Genomic DNA, 27558 nt, shown 5'->3' on the forward strand with positions numbered 1-27558 from the left:
TTCTTTATAATCTTAGTAAAGCAACCGTGTGTAGAGCAGGTGGAGAATCACCCTCACACTGAAACAAGTGACTTTCTTTTAGTGAGGGGGGTTGTATGAATAAAGAAATGCCTTTGTGTGTGTGTGTGTGGTATTCAAATACTAAAACTAAAATCAAAATGAGGCCCAATCAGAGCAGATACACATATAAGCCTTTTTATTCTGAAAGATGTTTTTATATTTCATTGTTAGCTGCTTCCAGTCGCCTTCCTCCTGTTGGATTGCACCTAAATTCTATTCAGATTTGACCTTATTTATTATTTCTACCAGTTATCAGCGATAACGTTAAACATTAAGTCAGCAGAGCAATGCTTTCAAACACATGCATCGACTCTGGCAGCAGTTTCCTCCCAGTCGCCTCCTCTGCTCCTATACCACAGAATCACTTTGTTTTGGGTCTGTTGCCATGGTGACTGGTGATCCCGGGGCTCCACTGATGACGGCTTCTTCCTGTGGGTGAGCACGCGCTTCACTCAAGGTTCAAGTACTCAGAGTTGATTGAACTCATTCAGATCAGCTGTTCTGGAACCGGAAACTCTGAATTTCTCCTCTCGGAGTTCAGGGAGAGACTCAGAGGTCGTTGAACCTCCTCTTCTGGAATCCCCCTCCTGGTAATGCAAGTTCACTGTTCAGGGTGGAGCAGGTGCAGTGGGGGGGGTTTGACAGTGATTGGAGGATGGATCAATGGCATAAACGTCATAATCTGGCCGTTTGTGTATATGACAATATGAGACTGACACTTTATTTTCCATCGCCTTCGGTACATCATCAATCTGAAAGACGACTTCAAGGTGGACATGAGAAACGTGGAGGTACAAAACACGAGTCCACAGTGACGGGAAAAGAAAGCGGATGCAAGCCGTAGATCCAGCGCTGCTGCTCAGCCCACAGATGCACGTCGCTTTGGGTCATTTTCACATTAAAAGACCAACAATATCAAAATGTTCTTACTGTGGTAACAATGTGAGTATTTAACATCGCGCAGACGATTCAGTGCCACACACACACACACACACACACACACACACACACACACACACACACACACACACACACACACACACACACACACACACACACACACACACACACACACACACACACACACACACACACACACACACACACACACACACACACACACACACACACACTTCATTTTCAGACTATTTGTTCAGCAGTCAGTATTGAAAGCCGGTGTGCTCCAGGTGGTGTGTGGGTGGAGGAGCAGCAGCTCCAGGTGGGGTGTGGGTGGAGGAGCAACAGCAGCTCCAGTCCCTGGTCTTCTACCTGTCTTCCAGGTGTTTGTGGGTGGAGCAGCAACTCCAGCCCCCCAGTCTTCGACCCGTCTCCCAGGTGTTTGTGGATGGAGCAGCAGCAGCTCCAGCCCCCAGTCTTCACACCTATCTCCCAGGTGGTGCGGGTGGAGCAGCAGCAGCAGCAGCAGCAGCTCCAGCCCCGGGTCTTCTACCTGTCGTCCAGCTGTTTGTGGAGACTGAGGGAGGTGAAGCTGGCCAGCAGGTCGGTCACCTGGTCCACCTGGAGGGTGGGGGTGAGGACAGAGGTGAAGCAGCAGAAGAAGCAGCAGCAGCAGCGGTGGTGCAGCAGGAGGAGAGTGGGCTTCACCTGCTCCTTGGTCCTGGTGAGTTGAAGCCTGCTAGAAATGTGCTCCAGCTTCTCCTCAGCTTCACTCTGGCCAATCAGGTGCAGGTAGGCTCTCAACATCTGGATGATCTACGGCACAAACACTGATGTCACAGTGTCCGTCTACCTGGAGGACCCCCCAACCCCCCCACCCCACCTACCTGGGTGACCTCTCCTCTCAGGGTTTCCAAGCTGTGTGACTCTCCCTCCTGCAGGATGTTGAGTTTAGAGCGAGCCAGATGCAGAGGGGTCCTGCCGGCTCGGTCCAGGGCGTCCACACGGGCCCCTGAACACAAACCATGAGACCAGCATTTAGCCTTTCTTCTGAACGTTGACCCAGCTTCTACATCCACTGGCCAGCTTCTACATCCACTGGCCAGCTTCTACATCTACTACAGAGCTTCTAGATCAGGGGTCGGCAACCCGCGGCTCCGGAGCCGCATGCGGCTCTTTGGTCCCTCCACTGCGGCTCCTTGAGCCTCGGTCCCACTGCAGTTCATCCTGGAAGGACGTAAGGAGGCAAGGCCACCCAGAGAGGGACGTACGGAGGCAAAGCCACCCAGAGAGGGACGCAAGGAGGCAAGGCCACCCAGAGAGGGACGTAAGGAGGCAAGGCCACCCAGAGAGGGACGTAAGGAGGCAAGGCCACCCAGAGAGGGACGTAAGGAGGCAAGGCCACCCAGAGAGGGACGTAAGGAGGCAAGGCCACCCAGAGAGGGACGTAAGGAGGCAAAGCCACCCAGAGAGGGACGTAAGGAGGCAAAGCCACCCAGAGAGGGACGTAAGGAGGCAAGGCCACCCAGAGAGGGACGCAAGGAGGCAAGGCCACCCAGAGAGGGACGCAAGGAGGCAAAGCCACCCAGAGAGGGACGTAAGGAGGCAAAGCCACCCAGAGAGGGACGTAAGGAGGCAAGGCCACCCAGAGAGGGACGCAAGGAGGCAAGGCCACCCAGAGAGGGACGTAAGGAGGCAAGGCCACCCAGAGAGGGACGTAAGGAGGCAAGGCGCACCCTGAGCGCAGTCCCTCTACAAAGAGTGGTAAAATGTAGGGTCGTGATTGACGCAGCGATGTAACGTCATTACAACAATAATGGATGAAGAAGGTAGAATTGCGGCTGCAGGTCATGACAGCGGCTCAACTGGTGTCTGAAGCTGGGAGCTTCCTGTACCTTTCACAGTAAAACTGCTGTGCTGCGGAGCGCCGACAGTTCCAGGAGGTTCATTGCAGACTTGTTGAGAGTTGAGAGTGACGGAACATTCTAGTGAATTACACAACAACTACAGGACATTAAAGCCACACCACTCACACTCATGGTTCTAACAATCCACATCTCCCACATTTATCTTCCATTTTAATAATGTGTAGCGATAAAGGAGCTGAGAGCTGCAATGCATTATGGGAGTTTGTTTGTTGTGTTTTAAATGTAATAATTGGGAGTTATATTAGGTTTGTAGTGTTGCTAATAATTGTGTTTTTGTTGCTTAGTTCATGTAGTTTAGTTTATTAGTTGTAAGTTGTCGACCAGCAGTGAAGAAGGTTTTGTGTGTCGTGTCCTCCTGGCATGGTCCGCCTTTGGGACTGTCAAAATAAATTGCGTGCAGCTCTTTGGGTGTTGTGTTCAGTGGGAAACGGAACCAAATGGCTTTTTGAGCATTAAAGGTTGCCGACCCCTGGTCTAGATCTTCTGGCCAGCTTCTAGTTCTAGGCATTCAGGGTGGGGATCAGTCTGCAGGGCACTGGAGGGTCCCAACATCTAATGACAGATCAGGGTTCAGCCCCAAGGCCTCATTAGAGCTGTCCACCTGGTCCCTCTGATCCTGGTTCACTAGAACGGTTCACCTGGTCCCTCTGATCCTGGTTCACTAGAACGGTTCACCTGGTCCCTCTGATCCTGGTTCACTAGAACGGTTCACCTGGTCCCTCAATTTTCAATTCAATTCAACGTTACTTATATTGCGCCGAATACAACCAAGTTCTTTCAGGGAAGTTTAAGAGAGAAAAAAGGAGGAGAACCTGCAGAACCAGACTCAGAGGGTCTGGTTTGGGTGAGAGACATTAGAGGTACCTCAGCAGGGGGCCAGCGGCGGCGCAGTGGACTCACCTCCTCTCAGTAGCGTGGTGATCACAGGCACGTGGTTGGTACAGGCCGCTGCAGAGACAAAAGACCACTTGATAGCTGTTCAGCGGGAGGACGTAGGGTGAAGGGTTAGGGTGGAGCACTGGGGTGGAGCAGGGTCTTACCCAGGTGGAGGGGTTAGGGTGGAGCAGTAGGGTAGCGCAGGCTTTACCAAGCTAGAGGGGTGAGGGTGGAGCAGGCCTTACCAAGGTGGAGGGGATAGGGTGGAGCAGTACGGTGGCACAGGCCTTACCATGATGGAGGGGTTAGGGTGGAGCAGTATGGTGGCACAGGCCTTACCAAGGTGGAGGGGTTAGGGTTGAGCAGTACAGTGGCACAGGCCTTACCAAGATGGAGGGGTTAGGGTGGAGCAGTATGGTGGCGCAGGGCTTGCTAAGATGGAGGGGTCAGGGTGGAGCAGTAGGGTAGCACAGGCCTTGCCAAGGTGGAGGGGTCAGGGTGGAGCAGTATGGTGGCGCAGGGCTTGCTAAGATGGAGGGATCAGGGTGGAGCAGTAGGGTAGCACAGGCCTTGCCAAGGTGGAGGGGTCAGGGTGGAGCAGTACGGTGGCACAGGCCTTACCAAGGTGGAGGGGTCAGGGTGGAGCAGTACGGTGGCACAGGCCTTACCAAGGTGGAGGGGTTAGGGTGGAGCAGTACGGTGGCACAGGCCTTACCAAGGTGGAGGGGTTAGGGTGGAGCAGTACAGTGGCGCAGGGCTTGCTAAGATGGAGGGGTCAGGGTGGAGCAGTATGGTAGCACAGGCCTTGCCAAGGTGGAGGGGTTAGGGTGGAGCAGTACGGTGGCACAGGCCTTACCAAGGTGGAGGGGTTAGGGTGGAGCAGTACGGTGGCACAGGCCTTACCAAGATGGAGGAGTTAGGGTGGAGCAGTATGATGGCACAGGCCTTACCAAGGTGGAGGGGCTAGGGTGGAGCAGTAGGGTGGCGCAGGCCTTACCAAGGTGGAGGGGTTAGGGTGGAGCAGTGTGATGGCACAGGCCTTACCCAGGTGGAGGGGTTAGGGTGAAGCAGTACGGTGGCGCAGGCCTTACCAAGGTGTAGGGGTTAGGGTGTAGCAGGCCTTACCCAGGTGGAGGGGTTAGGGTGAAGCAGTACGGTGGCGCAGGCCTTACCAAGGTGTAGGGGTAAGGGTGTAGCAGGTCTTACCCAGGTGGAGGGGTTAGGGTGAAGCAGTACGGTGGCGCAGGCCTTACCAAGGTGTAGGGGTTAGGGTGTAGCAGGCCTTACCCAGGTGGAGGGGTTAGGGTGAAGCAGTACGGTGGCGCAGGCCTTACCAAGGTGTAGGGGTAAGGGTGTAGCAGGTCTTACCCAGGTGGAGGGGTTAGGGTGAAGCAGTACGGTGGCGCAGGCCTTACCAAGGTGTAGGGGTTAGGGTGTAGCAGGCCTTACCCAGGTGGAGGGGTTAGGGTGAAGCAGTACGGTGGCGCAGGCCTTACCAAGGTGTAGGGGTAAGGGTGTAGCAGGTCTTACCCAGGTGGAGGGGTTAGGGTGAAGCAGTACGGTGGCGCAGGCCTTACCAAGGTGTAGGGGTTAGGGTGTAGCAGGCCTTACCCAGGTGGAGGGGTTAGGGTGAAGCAGTACGGTGGCGCAGGCCTTACCAAGGTGTAGGGGTAAGGGTGTAGCAGGTCTTACCCAGGTGGAGGGGTGTGTTGCCCAGACTGTCCCTCTGGTTGGGGTCGGCTCCATGGCTCAGCAGCAGCTGCACTGCAGGACAGTAGAAGGACACGTTGACGACAACATGGATCCAGGGTCAACATTTAACCTTCACAGTCATGAAGCAACCGCACACATTTTGGCAAAAATATGGCGACACCTTCCAATTTACAGTCAAAGGTCAATCCTGTGGAGCAGGTCAGTGAGTCAACAGGACTGTCTGAATTCTCAATAAGCAAAGGAAAGGAGGCTGGTTGCTTCCTTTAGAGCCTCCTTTAGCCTAGGAAACACTGATGCTTCCTTTAGAGCCTCCTTTAGCCTAGGGAACACTGATGCTTCCTAACACCTTTCCTAACTCCTTTAGGAAGCCTCCTAACACCTTTCCTTAACCCCGTGATGTCAAGGGGGTTAAGTGAGAGTTGATAGATAAGGAGAAAGGAGGGACTTTTCAGAAGTGCTCAATATGTCTTACATGAAGGGTAGAAAGGAAGATTAGCTGACTCATCAAAATGATGGAATGAATCCAGATGGAATTCACTCTGCTCTCCTCACGTTTACAGTCCCAGGATTCTTTATATATCCAGCACATTTTTACACTTTGTCCATTTTACATTTTCTGCTGCTTTCAGTCATTTTTGTCTTTTATTTGGTTTTAGCAACTTCAGCAACTTTTTCTATTTTGTGCCGATTTTCCCTGGAGAAGGAAATAAAGAGGGAATCCAGAGGTGCTGACCAGCCCCAGGTTGCTCAGAGTGGGTTGCTCTGGTTGCTGCTGAACCTACCGATGCTCTGGTTGCCGTTGCAAGAGGAGAAGTGAAGAGCGGTCCGACCCTTGTCGTCAGCAGCACAGGGGTCGATGTCGTCCTGCAGGAGGCGGCGCACTGAAACACAAGCAAAAAGCTTTTAACAACATTCCTCCTCCTCAAGTGACACGACTGCTGAGTGTTCCTCATGAAACATCAACTGCTTAATCAGAGCAGTCGCTGTGAAAACAGTCGCTGTGAAAACAGTCACTGTCAAAACAGTCACTGTCAAAACAGTCAAAACAGTCAAAACAGTCGCTATCAAAACAGTCAGAACAGTCGCTGTCAAAACAGTCGGAGTAAAAACAGTCAAAACAGTCTCTGTCAAAACAGTCAAAACAGTCGCTGTCAAAACAGTCGGAGTCAAAACAGTCGCTATCAAAACAGTCAGAACAGTCGCTGTCAAAACAGTCACTGTCAAAACAGTCAGAGCAGTCGCTGTCAAAACAGTCAAAAGAGTCGCTGTCCAAACAGTCAGAACAGTCGCTGTCAAACCAGTCGGAGTAAAAACAGTCAAAACAGTCGCTGTCAAAACAGTCGCTGTCAAAACAGTCAAAACAGTCGCTGTCAAAACAGTCGGAGTCAAAACAGTCGGAGTCAAAACAGTCAGAACAGTCGCTGTCAAAACAGTCGGAGTCAAAACAGTCAGAACAGTCACTGTCAAAACAGTCGCTGTCAAAACAGTCAGAACAGTCACTGTCAAAACAGTCGCTGTCAAAACAGTCAGAGCAGTCGCTGTCAAAACAGTCGCTGTCAAAACAGTCATTGTCAAAACAGTCATTGTCAAAACAGTCAGAACAGTCGCTGTCAGAACAGTTGCGGTCAAAACAGTCAGAGCAGTCGCTGTCAAAACAGTCGCTGTCAAAACAGTCACTGTCAAAACAGTCGCTGTCAAAACAGTCGCTGTCAAAACAGTCGCTGTCAAAACAGTCGCTGTCAAAACAGTCGCTGTCAAAACAGTCGCTGTCAAAACAGTCAGAACAGTCACTGTCAAAACAGTTGGTGTCAAAACAGTCAGAACAGTCGCTGTCAAAACAGTTGGTGTCAGAACAGTTGGTGTCAAAACAGTCGGCGCAGTCACTGTCAAAACAGTCGCTTTCAAAACAGTCGGAGCAGTCGCTGTCAAAACAGTCACTGTGAAAACAGTCGCTTTCAAAACAGTCGGAGCAGTCGCTGTCAAAACAGTCACTGTGAAAACAGTCGCTGTGAAAACAGTCAGAGCAGTCACAGTCAAAACAGTCGCCGTCAAAACAGTCGCCGTCAAAACAGTCCCCGTCAAAACAGTCGCTGTCAGTACAGTAAAAACAGTCGCTGTCAAAACAGTCGCTGTCAAAACAGTCGCTGTCAAAAAAGTCGCTGTCAAAAAAGTCAAAACAGTCGCTGTCAAAACAGTCGCTGTCAAAACAGTCAGAACAGTCGCTGTCAAAACAGTCACTGTCAAAAAAATCAGAGCAGTCGCTGTCAAAACAGTCGCTGTCAAAACAGTCGCTGTCAAAACAGTCAAAACAGTCGCTGTCAAAACAGTCGCTGTCAAAACAGTCAAAACAGTCACTATCAAAACAGTCGGAGTCAAAACAGTCAGAACAGTCACTGTCAAAACAGTCGCTGTCAAAACAGTCAAAACAGCCACTGTCAAAACAGTCAGAGCAGTCGCTGTCAAAACAGTCGCTATCAAAACAGTGAGAACAGTCGCTGTCAAAACAGTCAGAGCAGTCGCTGTCAAAACAGTCAGAGCAGTCGCTGTCAAAACAGTCAGAGCAGTCGCTGTCAAAACAGTCAGAGCAGTCGCTGTCAAAACAATCAGAACAGTCACTGTCAAAACAGTCAGAACAGTCACTGTCAAAACAGTCGCTGTCAAAACAGTCAGAACAGTCGCTGTCAAAACAGTTGGTGTCAGAACAGTTGGTGTCAAAACAGTCGGCGCAGTCACTGTCAAAACAGTCAGAACAGTCACTGTGAAAACAGTCACTTTCAAAACAGTCGGAGCAGTCGCTGTCAAAACAGTCACTGTAAAAACAGTCGCTGTCAAAACAGTCGCTGTCAAAAAAGTCGCTGTCAAAAAAGTCGCTGTCAAAAAAGTCGCTGTCAAAAAAGTCGCTGTCAAAACAGTCGCTGTCAAAACAGTCAGAGCAGTCGCTGTCAAAACAGTCGCTGTCAAAACAGTCATTGTCAAAACAGTCATTGTCAAAACAGTCAGAACAGTCGCTGTCAGAACAGTTGCTGTCAAAACAGTTGCTGTCAAAACAGTTGCTGTCAAAACAGTTGCTGTCAAAACAGTCAGAGCAGTCGCTGTCAAAACAGTCGCTGTCAAAACAGTCAGAACAGTCACTGTAAAAACAGTCGCTGTCAAAACAGTCGCTGTCAAAAAAGTCGCTGTCAAAACAGTCAGAGCAGTCGCTGTCAAAACAGTCATAACAGTCACTGTCAAAACAGTCGCTGTCAAAACAGTCAGAACAGTCACTGTGAAAACAGTCGCTTTCAAAACAGTCGGAGCAGTCGCTGTCAAAACAGTCACTGTGAAAACAGTCGCTGTGAAAACAGTCAGAGCAGTCACAGTCAAAACAGTCGCTGTCAAAACAGTCAAAACAGTCGCCGTCAAAACAGTCGCCGTCAAAACAGTCGCCGTCAAAACAGTAAAAACAGTCGCTGTCAAAACAGTCAGAACAGTCACTGTCAAAACAGTCGCTGTCAAAACAGTAAAAACAGTCGCTGTCAAAACAGTCGCTATCAAAACAGTCAGAACAGTCGCTGTCAAAACAGTCAGAGCAGTCGCTGTCAAAACAGTCAGAACAGTCACTGTCAAAACAGTCAGAACAGTCACTGTCAAAACAGTCGCTGTCAAAACAGTCAGAACAGTCGCTGTCAAAACAGTTGGTGTCAGAACAGTTGGTGTCAAAACAGTCGGCGCAGTCACTGTCAAAACAGTCAGAACAGTCACTGTGAAAACAGTCACTTTCAAAACAGTCGGAGCAGTCGCTGTCAAAACAGTCACTGTAAAAACAGTCGCTGTCAAAACAGTCGCTGTCAAAAAAGTCGCTGTCAAAACAGTCGCTGTCAAAACAGTCAAAACAGTCGCTGTCAAAACAGTCGCTGTCAAAACAGTCCCTGTCAAAACAGTCAGAACAGACGCATACACATGAATGGAGCCTCAGCATCGTGACATTGATGTGTTTGAAAAGAAATCCCCCAAAACAAGAGGTTGCAGGTTCCACTTCCAGCTGTGGCTGTACGTCAACACGTGGTTGAGAAACACACGGACACCACACTGCTGCCAGTGGTCAGGCTGTCTGGCGGCGCCCTCCACTGGTGTGTGAACGGGTGAACGTGACCAACGACAGAAAGCTCTTTGAGGACTGCTCAAGCAGAGGAAAAGCGTGCGGTGAAATCAGTGGACGGTGTTTCATAGGTACAGTTGGATATGGTTTTTTGTGAGGAAGAGGTAAAACGACCAAGATTCGTGGTGTTTTAACAGTGAAGAGCGAAGGAACGGCGTGCTGGTACCTGTGTCGATGTCGTTGCTGTTGGCGGCTTCCCTCAGTCGCTTCACCGCTGAAACACACAACATGGCAGTGAGGCTGGGAACAGGACTTGAATGTTTCTCTGGCTGAAGCTTTTGATTCAGACAATTCAGAGCAGAAATTCACTATGTAATGTCCACATGATGAAAAATAAGGGATTCATAACACACTACAGTTTGGTTTACTTTATGTTCGGTCTCTGTCAGGCAAGTCACTTTTAATTAATCTTACTACTGAGGAAAAAAAAATTGATTTCATGTTTTTAACGTGGTTAAATGAAAACAGGAGCGCAGCAGCTCTTATTGAATCAGCACCTCCACCCTTCAGAGTGTTGGAGAAAGGAGGTGGAGGAGCCTCTTTGTATAATGATGCGTATGGATGCAAACATCTGGCGACTGTACAGTGTGGCTCTTTTGAACATGTTGCTCTTCAGGTGAACTCTTCCTGAGGGTCAACATGAGGAACCCTCTCCAGACCACCCACATACAGCCTGCCCTCTGCTGGACACCGATTATGACTCTCTAATGGCTGATTTTAATTCTCCCTGTGAGAATCCAGAAGATAAGTCAGGAACTGTGCTCTATAAATAAATGGCATTTAGCAAAATGAAATAATCTTGGTAATTCTAACTGACCTGAACCAGGAGAGGTTGAGTCTGATTTACCTTCAAACACTGAGAAAATAGTGTTGTCTTTTTGTAGTGTATGGAAACTTCTGGTTTCAACTGTATATTCCAGTATGATGGAGTATGTTCGAGTATGATGGAGTAGGTTCAAGTATGAGAGAGTATGATGGAGTATGATCGAATATGATGAGTATGATCGAATATGATGAGTATGATCGAGTATGATACAGTCTGATGGAGTATGTTCGAGTATAATGGAGTATAATACAGTATAATGGAGTATTATACAGTATAATGGAGTACTATACAGTATAATGGAGTATGTTCAAGTATGATACAGTATAATGGAGTATTATAGAGTATGTACGAGTATGATGGAGTATGTTCGAGTATGATGGAGTATGTTCGAGTATGATGGAGTATGATACAGTATAATGGAGTATGATGGAGTATGTTCGAGTATGATGGAGTATGAGGGTGGATGATCGAATATGATGGAGTATGTTCGAGTATAATGGAGTATTATAGAGTATGATGGAGTATGTACGAGTATGATGGAGTATGATACAGTATGATGGAGTATGATACAGTATGATGGAGTATGTTTGGTCTCGGGTTTAGTGTTTGTGACTAGTCGATGATTGTTTGATCACCTGTTGCTTTATGTTAATGACTGTTAAACGGTTCCTTGTTGTTTTGGCCTGAAACATGAACACACAATTGTATTTTTACTAAGGTTAAGTTTCGTAAAATTTTTTTAAAAAAAATAAAAATCTAAATACCGTTTCTACATACACCCCGGACGGTCCACTCAGGTCTTACCGTAGACATCTTTGCCCAGCGGACCCAGGCTCCTCCCTGCCCTGTGGTTTCTCCTGGCCCGGCTCCCCGTCACTTTCCCCGGCCCGCCGGTCGCGCCGAGCTCCCCGCGGCCCGGCTCCCACAACAGGTGCAGGTACCGGAGCTCCGGGTCGTCCCTCGGCCCGACTCGACCCAAAACCAGGCCGCTCATACCGAAGCCCGCAGCGGCGGCGGGACCCGCGTCGGCCGTCCCCTGCGCGCCGCCCCGCTCGCTATCCGCCGATCCGAGAGCCTCGTCTTCGGCTCCGCGCTCCGCCGTGTCCTCCCCCCCGGCGGCCACGGCGCTCCACCCGTCCATCCTGCACCGCCACGCGTGGGGAAACCACTTGGGACACGCTGGCTGACGCTACGGGGAAACGCACCACGGAACCGACCTGCGGACCAGGAGCGCTGCCATTTCTCGACACTATACCGGAAGTCACGTGTTCGATATAAAGGAAGCGAGTCTTTTGTTGTTGTTTTTTTTTCATTGAGTGATACGAAACGTCACAAAGGAACAGCACGAAACCCAGTCATTCATATAAAACACGTCTTAATTGTGTGAAGCATAGATATAAAGTACTAAATGCTTCCCGTGACGTGCCCACAGCGCCGCCATCTTGGGGAGGTCGCCCGCTTGTGCAAAACATGTAGATCCCAGGTTAGAAAATCCACAGAAAAACATTTGTAGATCCCTTACTAGTCCAGATAGCAAAAATAAAAATTATTAGGAGCAACATTATTATATTATTTTTCCCAAAAATCTTTCCATGAGGTTTCCACAGGATATAGCTTTTCCTCAGCTTTAAAATGAGGCATTATTTGTCTTGCGACGTCGACAAGCAAGCGAGCTACTAATGTTTTTGTGGATTTTCTAGCCTGGGAATCATATGTTGAGCACAAGTGGGTGACCTCTCCAAGATGGCGGCGCTGTGGGCACGTCACAAGAGGCAATGTTAGGCATAGAGAGTTTTATATCTATGCTTTAGCCTAGGAAACACTGATGTTTCCTTTAGAGCCTCCTTTAGCCTAGGAATCACTGATGCTTCCTTTAGCCTAGGAAACACTGATGCTTCCATTAGAGCCTCCTTTAGCCTAGGAAACACTGATGCTTCCTTTAGAGCCTCCATTAGCCTAGGAAACACCGATGCTTCCTTCAGCCTAGGAAACACTGATGCTTCCTTTACCAAAGGAGACCAGCTCATGATGCCCCACAATTCCTTACGACGACATTTGAAGGGCCGGTTCATCTAAGCGTTTGCATGGAAAATCATAACAGCGGAAAAGAAGCAGATCATGTAAGTTACCAAAGAAATAATCTGTATTGAACAACTTTAAATCATCTAAAACCCAAATGTGCTTTTTATAGTACATTTTCAGAAACGTGTAGTTCTTTTCCCCGCCACGGCAGACGTCACTAACTTCTACCGCCGTCACATTATTATGACGTCACCCAGTGAAAGTGTCCGACTGCCACACCAACGTGATCGCCTTTCCTAACTCCTTTACGAAGCTCCTAGCACCTTTCCTAACTCCTTTAGGATGCTTCTAACACCTTTCCTAACTCCTTTAGGAAGCCTCCTAACACCTTTCCTTAACCCCTCATCCATGGGGTTAAGTGGAAGTCGATAAAGAGAAAGGAGGGACTTTTCGGACATGCACACTTCCTCCACGATTAAAACTTCATCTTCGTACGATCACTTAAAATATTCTGAAAAGTTCAGTAATGATCCAGGTGGAAAAATCTTACCTCATCGTTTAAACTTTTCCCGCCGGTTTCAAGAAGCAACTCTGTACATCAACAACAACAACAGCGAACCTGAGACGGCACATTGAACCGAAGCACCCGGCGAGTCTTTCCTGGGATGTGGCGTCGCCAATAATGGGCTGAATATTCCTCTTTTATGACCCGAGTTCTACAACTTTTCTTTGGGCTAACAAGTCAGGAAACAATCGATTTACTAGAAACTGAAAAGTGACAGATAAATAAAGTTTAAATGTTTTGCACTTTGAGGTCCATCTTAAGTTTCTTACCCCGCCCGGCTCCTGCCTCACATTGTGTTACTAGTAGTGTTTTCTTTTTGTTTTAATAATTCTAATAGGGGTGTGAAGCTGCAGCTGGCTGCTAGTGTGACTGAACAGGGGGGCAACAAGAAGGAAATGCCAGTATTCTGAGGGTAAAAGCTCACAGCCACATCTTCAAAAAAAAAAAAAGTATTATGAACTTGTTCATTTTTGGAAATGAATTATGAACTATGAACTGAACTCGTCCATTTTAAAATGTGTGAACTGAACTTTGAACTGGTTCATGTAGGAACTGAACTTTCCCCAACACTGGTTACATAATCAACACTTAGAAACTTTATACAATCTGTAAAACTGACTCTTTATTGTGTCCCATAACTCCACACAGGAAGTTACATCACTCAAGTGGAAGTTGATCATCTTCATACGTTTTTTTATTGCGACCTTGGAAGAAGTACACCTGCTAAGGCCTGTTCACACTCAAAAAAGCAGAGAAAAAGGGATTTTTGTGAGGACATTTCACACACAGAAGCTGTGTGAACTTGCAGGCCACGCCCCCTCGCCGGAGGCCACGCCCCCTCGCCGGAGGGCACACTTCTCGCAATGTAATTTATTAATAAGGAACACAATTAATTGACCACGTGAATCTTCATCACAGAAAACGGTTCCCAGGTTTAAAACTCGTGTGCAGCCCTGAGGTGTCACTATTCCCTCTGCTGGTCCTACCCGGGCTGGGTCTACCTGGGCTGGTCCTACCCGGGCTGGGTCTACCTGGGCTGGTCCTACCTGGGCTGGGTCTACCTGGGCTGGTCCTACCTGGGCTGGGTCTACCTGGGCTGGGTCTACCTGGGCTGGGTCTACCTGGGCTGGTCCTTCTTCTGCTGGTCTTTCCTCTTCCTGCCCAGCTGTCTGAAATACAGTCTCTTGGGGTTCAAACCGTACGCCTTCAGTCGGATTCTGCTGAACTGCCGTCCACCAATCTTCACTCCGCTGCCGCCAGAACGCCGGGGCTTCTTCTGGGACAAGCGAGGCTTTCCCGGCCTGGTGTCCTGGTCCTGGTCCTGGTCCTGCTGGGCCGGGATCTGTGGTTCCTCTTCCCGTTTCACCTTCTTCTTGGGAACCAGTATGTCGTCGTCCTCCTCCCGCGGCTCCTCGGCAGTCTGCAGCAGGTCTGGGCTCTTCCTCCCCACCTCTGGGTCGTGGTCTTCTGGGGGGCGGTCCTCCCTGTGGGTCACATGACAGACGGGGTGAACGGTGGCGAGGCGGTGGCGGCGTCACCGACCCGTCACTCCTCTGAGGTACTCACTGGGAATAAATGGAGCCGAGGATCTCCTTCTTCTTCCTGTGGTTCTGCCCTTTGACCTGGAAGCTCTTCAGGTCGCTCCGCTCTTCCTGCTCGGACCTGAACATGCAGGTTTTCTTCAGCGAGCTCCAGCGGTTCAGCTCCTTGTCGTCGGCGCTCAGAATCTGAGATCAAAGAAAAACAAACCCTTTCATCAGCCGTGAGGAGACAACATGAAAACCCAGTGACAGGTATACCCAAAGACCCGTCTGTTAGACTGCGTGAGGGGAATGCAGAGGAATTATCAAGAGGACGTGTTACTGACCCCTCATGACACACACTGACATTCACTGTCACTGGTCGCATGTTATACACTGCAAATAAATACATAAACACTAAAATAACATCCGAGATCTCAATGAAATATTACAGTTGAAAGTCTTATTAGAGTGCGTTGAGAACAATATAAGATAAAAACGATCAATGTAAATTAAATTGATTCTCGCATGGAGTCTGGATTTGGAATCCTATCAAAATAAAGGGTGAAATTCCTCCAGACGAGTCACAGTGAGGCTCAGTAGTGGGCGTGGCTTGACCTCCCTACTACACCCTACTCCAGTGAGTGGCAGTACTCCAGCAGTACTCCAGTGAGTGGCAGTACTCCAGTGAGTGGCAGTACTCTAGTGAGTGGCAGTACTCCAGTGAGTGGCAGTACTCCAGCAGTACTCCAGTGAGTGGCAGTACTCCAGTGAGTGGCAGTACTCCAGCAGTACTCTAGTGAGTGGCAGTACTCCAGTGAGTGGTAGTACTCCAGTGAGTAGCAGTACTCCAGTGAGTGGTAGTACTCCAGTGAGTTGCAGTACTCCAGTGAGTGGTAGTACTCCAGTGAGTGGCAGTACTCCAGTGAGTGGCAGTACTCCAGCAGTACTCTAGTGAGTGGCAGTACTCCAGTGAGTGGCAGTACTCCAGTGAGTAGCAGTACTCCAGCAGTACTCTAGTGAGTGGCAGTACTCCAGTGAGTGGCAGTACTCCAGTGAGTGGCAGTACTCCAGTGAGTAGCAGTACTCCAGCAGTACTCTAGTGAGTGGCAGTACTCCAGTGAGTGGTAGTACTCCAGTGAGTGGTAGTACTCCAGTGAGTTGCAGTACTCCAGTGAGTGGTAGTACTCCAGTGAGTGGCAGTACTACAGTGAGTGGCAGTACTCCAGTGAGTGGCAGTACTCCAGTGAGTTGCAGTACTCCAGTGAGTGGTAGTACTCCAGTGAGTGGCAGTACTACAGTGAGTGGCAGTACTACAGTGAGTGGTAGTACTCCAGTGAGTGGCAGTACTACAGTGAGTGGCAGTACTCAAGTGAGTGGAAGTACTCCAGTGACTGGAAGTACTCCAGTAGTACTCCAGTGAGTGGCAGTACTCCAGCAGTACTCCAGCAGTACTCGGGTCTCACCTCGTCAGTCGACAGGCCGAAGTCGTTGGGCAGCACCTGCCGGTAGCGGAACCTGCAGGGCAGGTCGTCGATGACGTCTTCGTAGTCCAAGTTGTAGTACTCATCCAGGTACTGCTGGAAGCTCTTCTCCTCTGAAACGGCAGCACAGGTGAGTACCACGTGTAGTACTGGGCTACACGGGCTACTCTGACTGGGACTTTCGGGGCGACTCACGGGGGTCGAACACGGGTTTGCTCTTGGTGATGACCTCAGCAAAGTGGGACTTCTTCCTCTTCTTGCCCATCAGGGGAAGGTCCTCCAAGTTCTTCTGCTTCTTCTTCTTCTTCTTCTTCTGGGAGGCGCTCTGCTGGCCGGGGTCGAAGTCTGCGTCCATCTACACAACGACAGGACGGTCGGTGGTGAAGGAACCCGGCAACCCCGGCCTCTCTGCTTCCTGGAAGGTGAGCTCACGTTGAAGTTGGAGTCCTCACAGTGAGGCTCTTCATCCCCCCGGCCATCCTCATCCTCCTCAGGATCCTCAGGCTCCGCCCCCGTCCACGTGTCCCAGTTCCAGTGCTCTGGAGAGGCAACGGGCACTCGTCATTACTGCTCCCTCTCATCACCCCTCATGTCTCATGATGAGAAAATAAAACAATAAAAATAAGAATCAACAAATGACGGTGAAGACCAACTTACCCTCCAGGTCGCCTTCGTCCTCAAACTGAGGCTTCTCCTCGTCATCCCCTCCGTAGTACTCTTCTCCAAATACTTTCTGCACACAAGGCAGTAAGAAGTCCTGCATCACTCCTGTTCACACTGACTCTGCCCTGGAGGGTCATGAGAAACTAGTTCTAAAGCAGATCAGTGTAGAACTGGAGAAGGTCCGAGTCAACTGATCCTGACCGGGTTCAACTGATCCTGACCGGGTTCAACTGATCCTGACCGGGTTCTACCGATCCTGACCGGGTTCAACTGATCCTGACCGGGTTCTACCGATCCCGACCGGGTTCTACCGATCCTGAACGGGTTCAACTGATCCTTAACAGGTTCCACTGATCCTGAATGGGTTAAACTGAGCCTGAATGGGTTCTACTTATTTTGATTTTGAAATAAAATCAAAACTTGTTTTGTTGCCATTTGTACTTAGTTTTCTTTTCAAAATAGGGAAAAATGAAAGTAATGTGAAAATTAAAATAATGTGAGGAAACGTGAGCTGCTGTGTCTCAGCTATGTGGCCCGGCCCTGCTGCAAACCAGAAGCCGGGGGATTGTTGTGGATGGAGCTTGGATGTGTACACCAGGTGCCGGCCGGGAGGACCAGCACAGCACGGCACCTGGACCGCGTTGAGCCTCACCTGCATGAGCCGGTCGTGCTGACTGGGGTCGAAGTCTCCCTCCAGGTCCTCCTGGCCGAAGGCCAGCTGCTGGTTCCCCGTCAGCTCCTGCAGCTGCTGCAGCTTCTCCATGATCTGGCTCCTCTTCAGGTTCTTCAGCTGCTTCAGCTGCTCCCGCTTCTGCTGCTTCTCCTGAGACCAGCGCAGCCGTGAGCTCTGGGTTCAGGGGGCGCGCCCCCACCCCCACCCCCCCTGCGGCGGCGGCTTCCCACTGGACACGTACCTTCGTCTTCCTCTCCTTCACCTCCTCCCTCTTGCGCTTCCGGCTATCGTCCTTGGAGCGCACCGACGTGGCGATGCTGCGGGGGTACGTCTTGATGCGCTGGCTGTCGGGCTCCTCGAAGCGGAAGTTGTAGGTCCTCTCGAAGTCGTCCTGTCGCTCCAGGAAGGTCTCGCCCTCCTCCTCGGAGTCCTGCACCAGCTGCTCGTAGGTGGGGATCCTGACGGCAGACACCTGGTTAACGGCTTCCATACAAAGCCCCTGTCAAACACTGCCATCGCACTTTTTCACAATAAAAGCCGAGGCCACTGAGACGGCCTTCGTGAAGAAAAAGGGGTGAGGACGAGTGTTATGGAGGCTCACGGGAAGCAGAATCTGAAACGTTTTTGTTGCATATTTGACATGTGAGACGAACAAAGCTAACAAAAAAAACAAAAAAAAAAAACACTCACCGCGGGTCATCCTCGTCTTCCTCACGGTAACCTTTGTTCAGCACGTAATCCCGAAGGAAACGCTCCTTGTCGTCCAGCGCCGGGTCGTTCCAGTAGTCCCGCAAGTGTTTCTGTCACCACACACACACACACACACACACACACACACACACACACACACACACACACACACACACACACACACACACACACACACACACACACACACACACACACACACACACACACACACACACACACACACACACACACACACACACACACACACACACACACACACACACACACACACACACACACACGGAACCTCAGAACCTTGCCTTGACCTCCAACCTGCTTCCTGCTAAATCGGACCTTTAAAACCAAATCAAGAAAAGCTGGGATCCCCAGAACGTAAGGCGTGCCGATTGTAGCGTCACAGCGACCTCCATACACCGTCAGGACTGCTCCACAAGACGGGGGCGCCATCTTTTCTTTCCTTCAGCAGACTGCTGCTTTTCCCCTTTTCATCACCAACATCTGTAGTTACCATCCTCCGTCCGGTCCAAACGGACGCCACTGAGCATCAGTATTTCAATGAGCCGTTTAGACATGAATGTCTGTGTGGAGTCACTGTGAGCAAGGCAGTGGAGTTACAGCCGTACGAGCTGTACACGCACCGCGACGTACCACACAGCCTCACCCAGTCAATACACCGTTAGACATCTGCAGGTATGTCAGGCAGTTTGTTTTTAAATGTTTTAACGATCTGGCTCCCCATTATCTATCAGACCTGCTTCAGCCTTACTGCCCACCAAGATCCCTGAGATCAGCCGATCAGCTGCTGCTGACAGTCCCTAAGACGAGGCTGAAGCTCAGAGGAGACAGATCATTTGCCGCCGCTGCTCCGAAACTGTGGAATGAGCTGCCTATCAACATCTGGCAGGCTTCCTCGCTCCCTGTTTTCAAATCCCTTTTAAAAACCCACTTTTATTCTTTGGCTTTTAGTACACCTTGATTTATTTTCATCTTGTTTGATATCATATAACTTGTAGTAAGCTTGTTTGTTTGTTTGTTTTACATGTTTTCTATGTTTTATGCCTTGTCTCTTCTGTGCTTTTGAATTAACTTTTGAATATTTTAATTATTTTATTTGCTGTTTTTGATGTACAGCACTTTGGTTACCTTTTGGTTTTTTTAAATGTGCTTTATAAATAAAGCTTGATTGATTGATTGATTGATTGAGATCCTGTATTGCTCTTATCCTCCCACTGCCGACACTCACCATGTCGTTCTCCTCGTCCAGCTCCGCCTGTCCTCTGAGCCAGGACATGTAGTCTGCCTCCTCCCTGTCCTACACACACACACACACACACACACACACACACACACACAAAGATGTAGCTTCCGCTGCTCTCGGATGATGAAGACGATGAGGAAGGAGAGCGTCTCACCTCCTCCTCCTGTGTTTTCACCCTCCTGGTCAGCAGGCGGGAAACTCCGCCCCCTTCCCCGCCCTCGTCCTCGTCGTCACTGTCCTGGACGAACTTGTGGAAGCTGCAGAGGGATTTGTGTGGGTGAGCGGGCCAGGAGGACGCCCCCCCCCCCCCCCCCCCCCCCCCCCCCCCAAGCAGGACGACACAATCTCTTACCTCTCTCTCAGCTCCCGCTGCTCCTGCATGTAGCTGGGAGATGCCGCTCGCTTCCAGAGAGAGAGAGAGAGAGAGAGGGAACAGTGACGTTAATAAAACATCGTCCAGAGAGAACAATGACGATAATAAAATATGTGACCCCCCCACTCCCACCCCCACCAGAGGAGCAGACGTTCAAGCTTTACCTCTCGTCTCTGTGCAGCTTCTTCTCCATCACTGTCTTCTTCGTCTTCATATTTGCTGCAAGGCAAAGCAGGGTGGTGTCTCACGTTGTGTCGGCAGAGCTTCTTCACTCCGTCCTCACGTCACTCTAAAATATCTCCATCAGCCACATTCCAAAGACGACTTCTCACGCATTCAAACTTACACATCATCAAACTGTCGTAATAGAATGACAAGAGTCACTTCGATGAGATAAAAAAAATTATCCCAGGTCGCCTTTCTGACGCGTCGCGTTACACAATACAAGCATAAGAACACGACATGTCAGTGTGTTCCTGATCTGAGTCTGAGTCCAGGATGAAGGGGTGGAGCAGACCGACAGCAGGCATGTGGTGACGGTCCAGGAAATGAACCAGCAGCATTAATTATGCTGCTGGTTGAAGGTGTGACCAGTCTGCTGCTGCTCATGAAGCAAAGTGGAAGGACGGAGCAGATCACTGAGTTCCGGCTGATGGTGGAGACCTGCACACGAGCCCAACCACTGGAGCGACTAAACATTCTTCTGCTGCACTGACAAACACTTTTAGTGGATTCGTGAGAGTCATTGATGAGACGCAGAGCCGCCACACCGAGCCTCTACACCACAGTGACATGTTACACTGAGACGCCACCCTGCATCGAGATCACATGACACCATATATAGGGAAGCACCCGTCCACATTTTATCACTTCCAATCCAATCCAGATATCTGAATGTGGACATCTGTCGACACTGATTCTATTCTCATACCAGAGTTTAACAGCAACGCATAGAACATGTGGGGACGGTTTAACTTGTAACACCAGAACATGTGGGGAAGGTTTAACGGGAACACCACAACATGTGGGGAAGGTTTAACTTGTAACACCACAACATGTGGGGAAGGTTTAACGGTAACACATAGAACATGTGGGGAAGGTTTAACAGTAACACATAGAACATGTGGGGAAGGTTTAACTTGTAACACCACAACATGTGGGGAGCGTTTAACTGTAACACATAGAACATGTGGGGAGCGTTTATCGGTAACACCACAACATGTGGGGAAGGTTTAACGGTAACACCACAACATGCGGACACGAATTAACTTGACGACAAAGCTTCTCCCAACACCAGCAGCTGGACCGAGCTGGACTGACCATAGTCACCAGTCTCCCACCAGGACACACACTCACCCTGCCCTTTCCACAATGACTTTGCGCTCATAGTCCTTCAGGTACATGGGTTTCACTGCCGTCCTGGAGGTGGAGGGTTTGGCTTTCCCGGACTGTTCGTCTAGATGACATAAGAGCAAATGCGGACAGATGTTGAACACCGACAGGATGACGAGTACAAAGCAATATATCATTCAATGTCATTTCTAAAATGCTCTTAATGATTAGCTGTCAAGCAGCAGTTGAACAGGTGTATCTTCAGTGGAATTGAATTCTACATGTGATGCAGGAAGAGGAAAATGGATGGTCCCAGCCTTGTGAGATGAACATCGGCTTCATTCAGTGACTGAGTGGCTCAAAACCTTTTGTGTAGAATGTAGCATCCTTCTCATAGATTCTCGGGTCCTTCTTCTTCAACAGCGACAATGTTCTGTAGAAGTCCCTCTCGATTTCAGGGTCCAGCTCCTGGATGTGCAAATGAACAACAAACAAATTAATCAACAGTTTATCACAGTGTTATTAAAGGCAGGGGATTAGAACTGACCACTTCACTGTCGTCAGAGCTGGACTCGGACGAGTCGGAGTCACCGTCATCTGCTGGGTCTCCATACCGGTCCTTCACTGCACACACACAGGAAACACGCCTGAAACGCTGTTTTTAAACAGGTCAACCAGGCTTTAACGCCACGTTTTAACCCCACGTTCTAACAGGTCAACTCCTTCTGTTGGATTGTAAGACAATTCGTCCATGGATGAGATTTCAGAATTTGTTTTGAGAAAATAAATCCTGTACAATGTCATTTTACATAATGTAATTTCTAATTACTATTTTATATAGGATTCATATATCTAGTATATGTCCATATATTTAGTATAGTATCATATGATTTGTTACTCTTCGATTACCATTCTCTTAATGGTAAAAAAATTGAACAAGCACATGGAAATACATTTTTAGGAATTACATTTGATGAAAAGCTCAGTTGGAAGCCACATATAAATATCCTGAAGTCAAAAATACTGGCATAATGTGTAAAATCAGATCAGTGTTAGATCCAAATTCACTCAACTTCTTCTATAACGCCCTAATTCTTCCATATTCGAGTTATTTTGTGGAATATGCTGTCGACCTTTATATAACGAGCTGCAATGTTTGAGGTGCATCATTATAATCTTCCACCTCATACGATGACGTTATTCAGAGTCGATATAGCCTCAGGGGTACTGGCTTTACTGTCTCAAATATACTTAATAATCCTTCCATATGTGTCAAATATACTTTGAAATCCTTCAAATCAGCCCAGCAGCCAGTCGCCTGCTGTTGCCCCACGCTGGCTCCCGAGCTAGCTGCTAGCTGCTTCAAGGCGACACTTACGTCTCTGGAACTCCTCTCTTTGTCGGTATTTCTCATATTTCTGCGCGAAGGTGGCGTTAATCTTCAGCCCCGACATTGTTGTCGTGAGAGAGCCGTTTAAGTTGCTCAGAAACTCCGAATTAAAGAGCTAATCTCATCTCATGTCAGGATGCGACACACGGAAGCTCGCTGGCACGTGGTTTCCGGTGAGCAGTGCATATGGGGTGGAACACACTCACCACAGAAGAAGAAAGGCCCTGCAGGTTGAACACACTCACCACAGAAGAAGAAGGCGCTTGCAGTTTGAACACACTCACCACAGAAGAAGAAAGGCGCTGCAGATTGAATACACTCACCATAGAAGAAGAAGAAAGGCGCTGCAGTTTGAAAACACTCACCACAGAAGAAGAGTGGCCGGCGGGCTCAGTTTGAGCGCGAGCACCAGGTAGGATGTTTTCTTACTTAAACTCGAACAAACACGCGCTGATGTAAACTCGGTTGGTTCAGATTGTGGCGTCCCGGAGGACCGTGCTCACGACCGGAGTTTCCTTGTAGCGTCTTTAGTCGCAAAACTGTTGACGTTTCTGATTGAAAGCAGAGAAACAGAACGAGTCCGATAAAAGTGATCAAAGTACCTTTTAATCGATCGATCTGAGTACTTCTGATTAAACCGCTGACACGAGCGTGATGTATTCCAGGGTTTCTTTCAGTCTCAATTAAAGTTCAAATCGTTGTGATCCCTGTTTAACCTGGTCCCTCTATCACCTGGTGCTCTATAACCTGGTCCCTCTATCACCTGGTACTCTATAACCTGGTCCCCCTATCACCTGGTACTCTATAACCTGGTCCCCCTATCACCTGGCACTCTATAACCTGGTCCCCCTATCACCTGGTCCTCTATCACCTGGTCCCCCTATCACCTGGTCCCTCTATAACCTGATCCATCTATAACCTGGTCTCAGCCACCACAGCAGACATATTGTACACAATTTTACAAACACTCTGACCTCCTTCAATAACAATCCAATAAAAACACCATTCTGACTGTAGTTATTTAGTTATGACTTGGAGAACATGTATATCTTGGGTTGCTTCATGATTTAAGAAGCTTTTTGAAATGTGCACGTGTTGATGGTCAGATGGTTTTTCTCTGGCTTCAGGTTGTTTTATTAGAAAGTCAAGTAAAGGTTTGTTTAAAAAAAAAAAAAAGAAGTTTCTCTGTAACTAAAATAAACCATACATTCAAAGGTGAAGATTCCCTGGTGGTTTTATTGTTGTTGACTCAATGTTTGTTCTCACCAACTGGCAAAAACCTGGACTGTTGAAGTGCAAAGAAACAGCTGACTGATCCTTTCAGTGTCATTTATGTCACTAATTAATCAATATCTAGTTTGAAATCGCATTTCGCAGTCCATATAAAGAAAGTTGACTATTGAAGTGAAGATATCAGGCAGGTTGTTACTGCGACTAGTTTATTTTTCACTGAAATGGAGAACAAGAGGTTTGCGTGTTCCTGTATAAACCCAAAACGCTGCGATGTGGTGTGGATGTGAGTGTTTGTGACGGGGGAACCTTCCACCCTGGGCGTGGCGTTTCAGGTCGGTTGGCGCGATGGCTCAGGCACACAAGTTCCAGGACCTGGAGGAGACGGGCGAGGCCTTGGTGGCCTACGTCACCAGCAGCCGGCCAGAGAGCCTGATGAGGGCGAGGAGGGAGCAGCAGGCGCTCCTTGACCAGCAGGGGGAGACGAAGAGCATCGTCGCCCACATCCTGAGAGGTCAGCCGCCGTTCCCCCCATAGACGTATGGGAACTAGATCAGCGACTTGTATGCACTGTGTGGATCTAATCCGGGTGTGTCCCGGGGTGGAGGAGGGCGTGGGCCAGATCACTGAGAGTGTGGTTGTGTTCCAGATGTGTCCCAGGTGGAGGAGGGTGCGGGCCAGATGCTGCTAGACATGGAGGTGGAGAAGAAGAAGATGGAGGTGGAGCTGAAGAACGTGGAGGAGCAGCTGTGGCAGAACAACGCCCGGAACCAGATCACCGACTCAGAGCTGCAGTATCCAGACCCTCAGTCCAGTGGAGTCCAGTAGAGTCCAGTATAGTTCAGTAGAGTCCAGTATAGTTCAGTAGAGTCTCAGTTGAGTTCAGTAGAGTCGAGTAGAGTCCAGTATAGTCTCAGTAGAGTCCAGTATAGTCTCAGTAGAGTCGAGTAGAGTCCAGTATAGTCTCAGTAGAGTCCATTATAGGCTCAGTGGAGTCCAGTAGAGTCCAGTAGAGGCTAGTAGAGTCCAGTATAGTCTCAGTAGAGTCGAGTAGAGTCCAGTATAGTCTCAGTAGAGTCCAGTGGAGTCTCAGTAGAGTCCAGTATAGTCTCAGTAGAGTCCATTATAGGCTCAGTGGAGTCCAGTAGAGTCCAGTAGAGGCTAGTAGAGTCCAGTATAGTCTCAGTAGAGTCCAGTATAGTCTCAGTAGAGTCCAGTGGAGCTTGGCAGTGTTTACCCTCCTTGACGTTCCCCCAGGTCCCTGCAGAGGGAGCTGGAGAGCCTGAAGAACAATGAGTTGCAGCTGTCAGCTCTTCAGAGCGAAGTGGACGAGGACACAACAGAGGTCATCCCCTCTGCAGTGTGAGCATCCACCCTACATCCACCCTACATATAGCCAACAGCCACCCTTCATCCACCCTACAGCCACACTAAACCCACCCTACACCTACCGTGCATCACCCTACATGCACTCTACTCCACTCTACATCTACATCCATCCTACACCACACTAAATCCACTCCAGTCCACCCTACATCTACCCTTCATCCACCCTACTCCACCCTACATACACACTAAATCAACTCTACATCACCTTACATCCACACTAAATCTGCCCTACTTCCACCCTACATCCACCTGCACCTTACACAACCCTAGCTACACTCTGCTACAACATGTAGACCAGTTGAGAGCTCCATGGTGGCAAGGCTGTGTACTTGAGCCCCGTTTCCATGGACTGTCATAGTCCTTTAAAGTTCCGCTTTCCACCACAACAATTTGGGATCTTCCAGAACCGACCGCTCCAAAGGTTGAGGAATTCCGCCAGTGCTCAGTGATTTACTACACGCCCTCAATATCTTAATGTGTCGGCTGTATGACTCCCCGGTTAGTACTGGAGGAGTACTGGAGTTGCTGAGTTGCTGGAGGAGTGGTCTGTTCAGGTGGTGAAGCGCAGTGAGCTGCTCCGCAGCCGAAGCCGACGGTTGACGCTGACGGTGTTCTCTCCACAGACACGTGGCCCAGCTCTACCACGTCATCACCAAGATCCAGTGGGAGTACGACTCCGCCCCCGGCAGGCTGACAGGAGGTACAGGCCACTCTCTCTGTTTCATCACTGTTGGCAACCGGACCGCAGCTCCAGTCTGGGAACTGAGCTGCATCATGAGTTGTCCTCCACCAGGTGGCAGGAGCGTTGAGTGTACAGATCGTTAGTTGATGGTAGCAGGAGAGTCTAATGTCGAACCATCTGTTGATGATTGTTGCCCCCCTATTGACCTTGCTGCCCCCCCCCCACAGTGCACTACGGGGCAGATTTGGCGACTCCCATCAACATTGACTTGTCAACACGAAGTCGTACCGACGTTAGTGACCAGCTGTGGAGCTTCATCAGCACCGAATGGTGACTGGGACCAGGTCCAGACCCAGAACCGGGACCAGAACCAGAAGGGACCGCCTCTATCTGCTTTGTCTACTGTTTGTCTTGTTTTGATATTTAACCTGAAATAAAGATGAAAAAAAAAAACCTACTGGTGTTTTATTGTAGTTCAACCACTAGAGGCGACGAGAGGTGACTAGAGGTGACCAGAGGCTACTAGAGGCCACGAGAGGTGACCAGAGGCTACTAGAGGTGACCAGAGGCTACTAGAGGTGACCAGAGGCTACTAAAGGTGACTAGAGGCTGCTAGAGGTGACCAGAGGCTACTAGAGGTGACTAGAAGCTGCTAGAGGTGACCAGAGGCTACTAGAGGTGACCAGAGGCTACTAGAGGTGACTAGAGGCTACTAGAGGTGACCAGGGGCTGCTAGAGGTGACTAGAGGTGACCAGAGGCTACTAAAGGTCACCAGAGGCTACTAGAGGTGACCAGACGCCACTAGAGGTGACTTGAGGCTACTAGAGGTGACCAGAGGCTGCTAGAGGTGACCAGAGGCTACTAAAGGTGACTAGAGGCTGCTAGATGTGACCAGAGGCTACTAGAGGTCACCAGAGGCTACTAGGGGTGACCAGACGCCACTAGAGGTGACCAGAGGCTACTAGAGGTGACCAGAGGCTGCTAGAGGTGACTAGAGGCTGCTAGAGGTGACCAGAGGCTACTAGAGGTGACTAGAGGTGACCAGTTCATTGGTTAAATAAAAACAAACTTATTTACAACACAATCAAGCACATCTAAATAAACTAGTGAAAGAGAAACAAAGGTCTCCATCTCTTCGTTTAGATATTGGTGACCAACAGCTCCTGTTCTACAGTGCAGAGTACCGCTTTGACCCCCCCCCCCCCCCACACACACACACACACACTCATTTGAATATACGTCAGCAAATGATTCATTTACAGATGTAAATGGTATGAAACAATTTCGCAATTGTAAGCAAACATAAAATTATACAAAAAAAAGAAAAGAACATAAAATCAAGAGGAAAAAGTATGAGTGCATATTTATAACCACAATCAAAGGAAATGAAAAAAAAAAATACATACAATTATACATTTTAATTTAATGCAAACTAGTATGGTTTTATCAAAATACTTGACACAAAACACAAAACCACACACCCAAATTGCAAAATACTTCTGATAGCCTGCAAAATGAAGCACTGCAACCAAATTTGCATACAGCATGGCAGATTAAACCAGCCTGAGCAGCTCCATCTAGACCAGGGGTCAGCAACCTTTAATGCTCAAACAGCCATTTGGTCCCATTTCCCACTGAACACAACACCCACACACATTTTATTTTGACAGTCCCACCAGCAGACCATGCCAGGAGGACACGACACACAAAACCTTCTTCACTGCTGGTCGACAACTTACAACTAATAAACTAAACTACATGAACCAAGCAACAAAACCATAACACAACACAATTATTAACAACACTACAAACCTAACATTACCCCCA

General features: G+C 49.0%; 3 protein-coding genes across 3 annotated transcripts; 1 reads left to right on the forward strand and 2 right to left on the reverse strand.

The window, feature by feature from the left end:
* Positions 1-181: 181 nt before the first annotated feature.
* Positions 182-11677, reverse strand: ankrd54 (ankyrin repeat domain 54). Its single transcript, XM_080510822.1, has 8 exons — positions 11243-11677; positions 9779-9826; positions 6257-6355; positions 5454-5525; positions 3786-3833; positions 1845-1969; positions 1666-1773; positions 182-1578 (listed from the first exon to the last, which is right to left on the reverse strand). Exons 1-8 carry the CDS (start codon positions 11577-11579, stop codon positions 1507-1509), a joined length of 909 nt encoding a protein of 302 aa, XP_080366948.1. The 5' UTR covers positions 11580-11677; the 3' UTR covers positions 182-1506.
* A 1954-nt stretch (positions 11678-13631) lies between these two features.
* On the reverse strand, positions 13632-22580 carry kri1 (KRI1 homolog). Its single transcript, XM_080510815.1, has 17 exons — positions 22418-22580; positions 21587-21663; positions 21405-21507; positions 21064-21163; positions 19872-19926; positions 19687-19736; positions 19489-19591; positions 19320-19388; positions 18056-18165; positions 17607-17823; positions 17345-17515; positions 16687-16762; positions 16462-16568; positions 16225-16384; positions 16012-16142; positions 14592-14752; positions 13632-14509 (listed from the first exon to the last, which is right to left on the reverse strand). The coding sequence occupies exons 1-17, from the start codon at positions 22491-22493 to the stop codon at positions 14143-14145; spliced, it is 2133 nt and encodes a 710-aa protein (XP_080366941.1). The 5' UTR covers positions 22494-22580; the 3' UTR covers positions 13632-14142.
* A 148-nt stretch (positions 22581-22728) lies between these two features.
* On the forward strand, positions 22729-26108 carry spc24 (SPC24 component of NDC80 kinetochore complex). The gene is made up of 6 exons (XM_080510824.1): positions 22729-22841; positions 23995-24173; positions 24309-24453; positions 24917-25021; positions 25672-25748; positions 25958-26108. The coding sequence occupies exons 2-6, from the start codon at positions 24008-24010 to the stop codon at positions 26062-26064; spliced, it is 600 nt and encodes a 199-aa protein (XP_080366950.1). The 5' UTR covers positions 22729-22841; positions 23995-24007; the 3' UTR covers positions 26065-26108.
* Positions 26109-27558: the final 1450 nt, after the last annotated feature.

Source organism: Blennius ocellaris (assembly GCF_963422515.1).
Source record: "Blennius ocellaris genome assembly, chromosome: 16".
Taxonomy (NCBI): Eukaryota; Metazoa; Chordata; class Actinopteri; order Blenniiformes; family Blenniidae; genus Blennius; species Blennius ocellaris.

What these genes read in the sequence shown, in the direction of transcription:
- spc24 (XM_080510824.1), top strand. Translation starts at nt 24,008, where the DNA reads ATGGCTCAGGCACACAAGTTCCAGGACCTGGAGGAGACGGGCGAGGCC. An exon ending in ATCACCGACTCAGAGCTGCA is followed by an intron (nt 24,454 to 24,916) that starts GTATCCAGACCC and finishes ACGTTCCCCCAG; the next exon opens with GTCCCTGCAGAGGGAGCTGG. An exon ending in GAGGTCATCCCCTCTGCAGT is followed by an intron (nt 25,022 to 25,671) that starts GTGAGCATCCAC and finishes TTCTCTCCACAG; the next exon opens with ACACGTGGCCCAGCTCTACC.
- ankrd54 (XM_080510822.1), bottom strand. Translation starts at nt 11,579, where the DNA reads ATGGACGGGTGGAGCGCCGTGGCCGCCGGGGGGGAGGACACGGCGGAG. An exon ending in CAACACACCCCTCCACCTGG is followed by an intron (nt 3,834 to 5,453) that starts GTAAGACCTGCT and finishes TTGTCTCTGCAG; the next exon opens with CGGCCTGTACCAACCACGTG. An exon ending in CACCACGCTACTGAGAGGAG is followed by an intron (nt 1,970 to 3,785) that starts GTGAGTCCACTG and finishes GTTTGTGTTCAG; the next exon opens with GGGCCCGTGTGGACGCCCTG.
- kri1 (XM_080510815.1), bottom strand. Translation starts at nt 22,493, where the DNA reads ATGTCGGGGCTGAAGATTAACGCCACCTTCGCGCAGAAATATGAGAAA. An exon ending in GCTCTGACGACAGTGAAGTG is followed by an intron (nt 21,508 to 21,586) that starts GTCAGTTCTAAT and finishes TTGCACATCCAG; the next exon opens with GAGCTGGACCCTGAAATCGA. An exon ending in GTCATTGTGGAAAGGGCAGG is followed by an intron (nt 19,927 to 21,063) that starts GTGAGTGTGTGT and finishes TTTGCCTTGCAG; the next exon opens with CAAATATGAAGACGAAGAAG.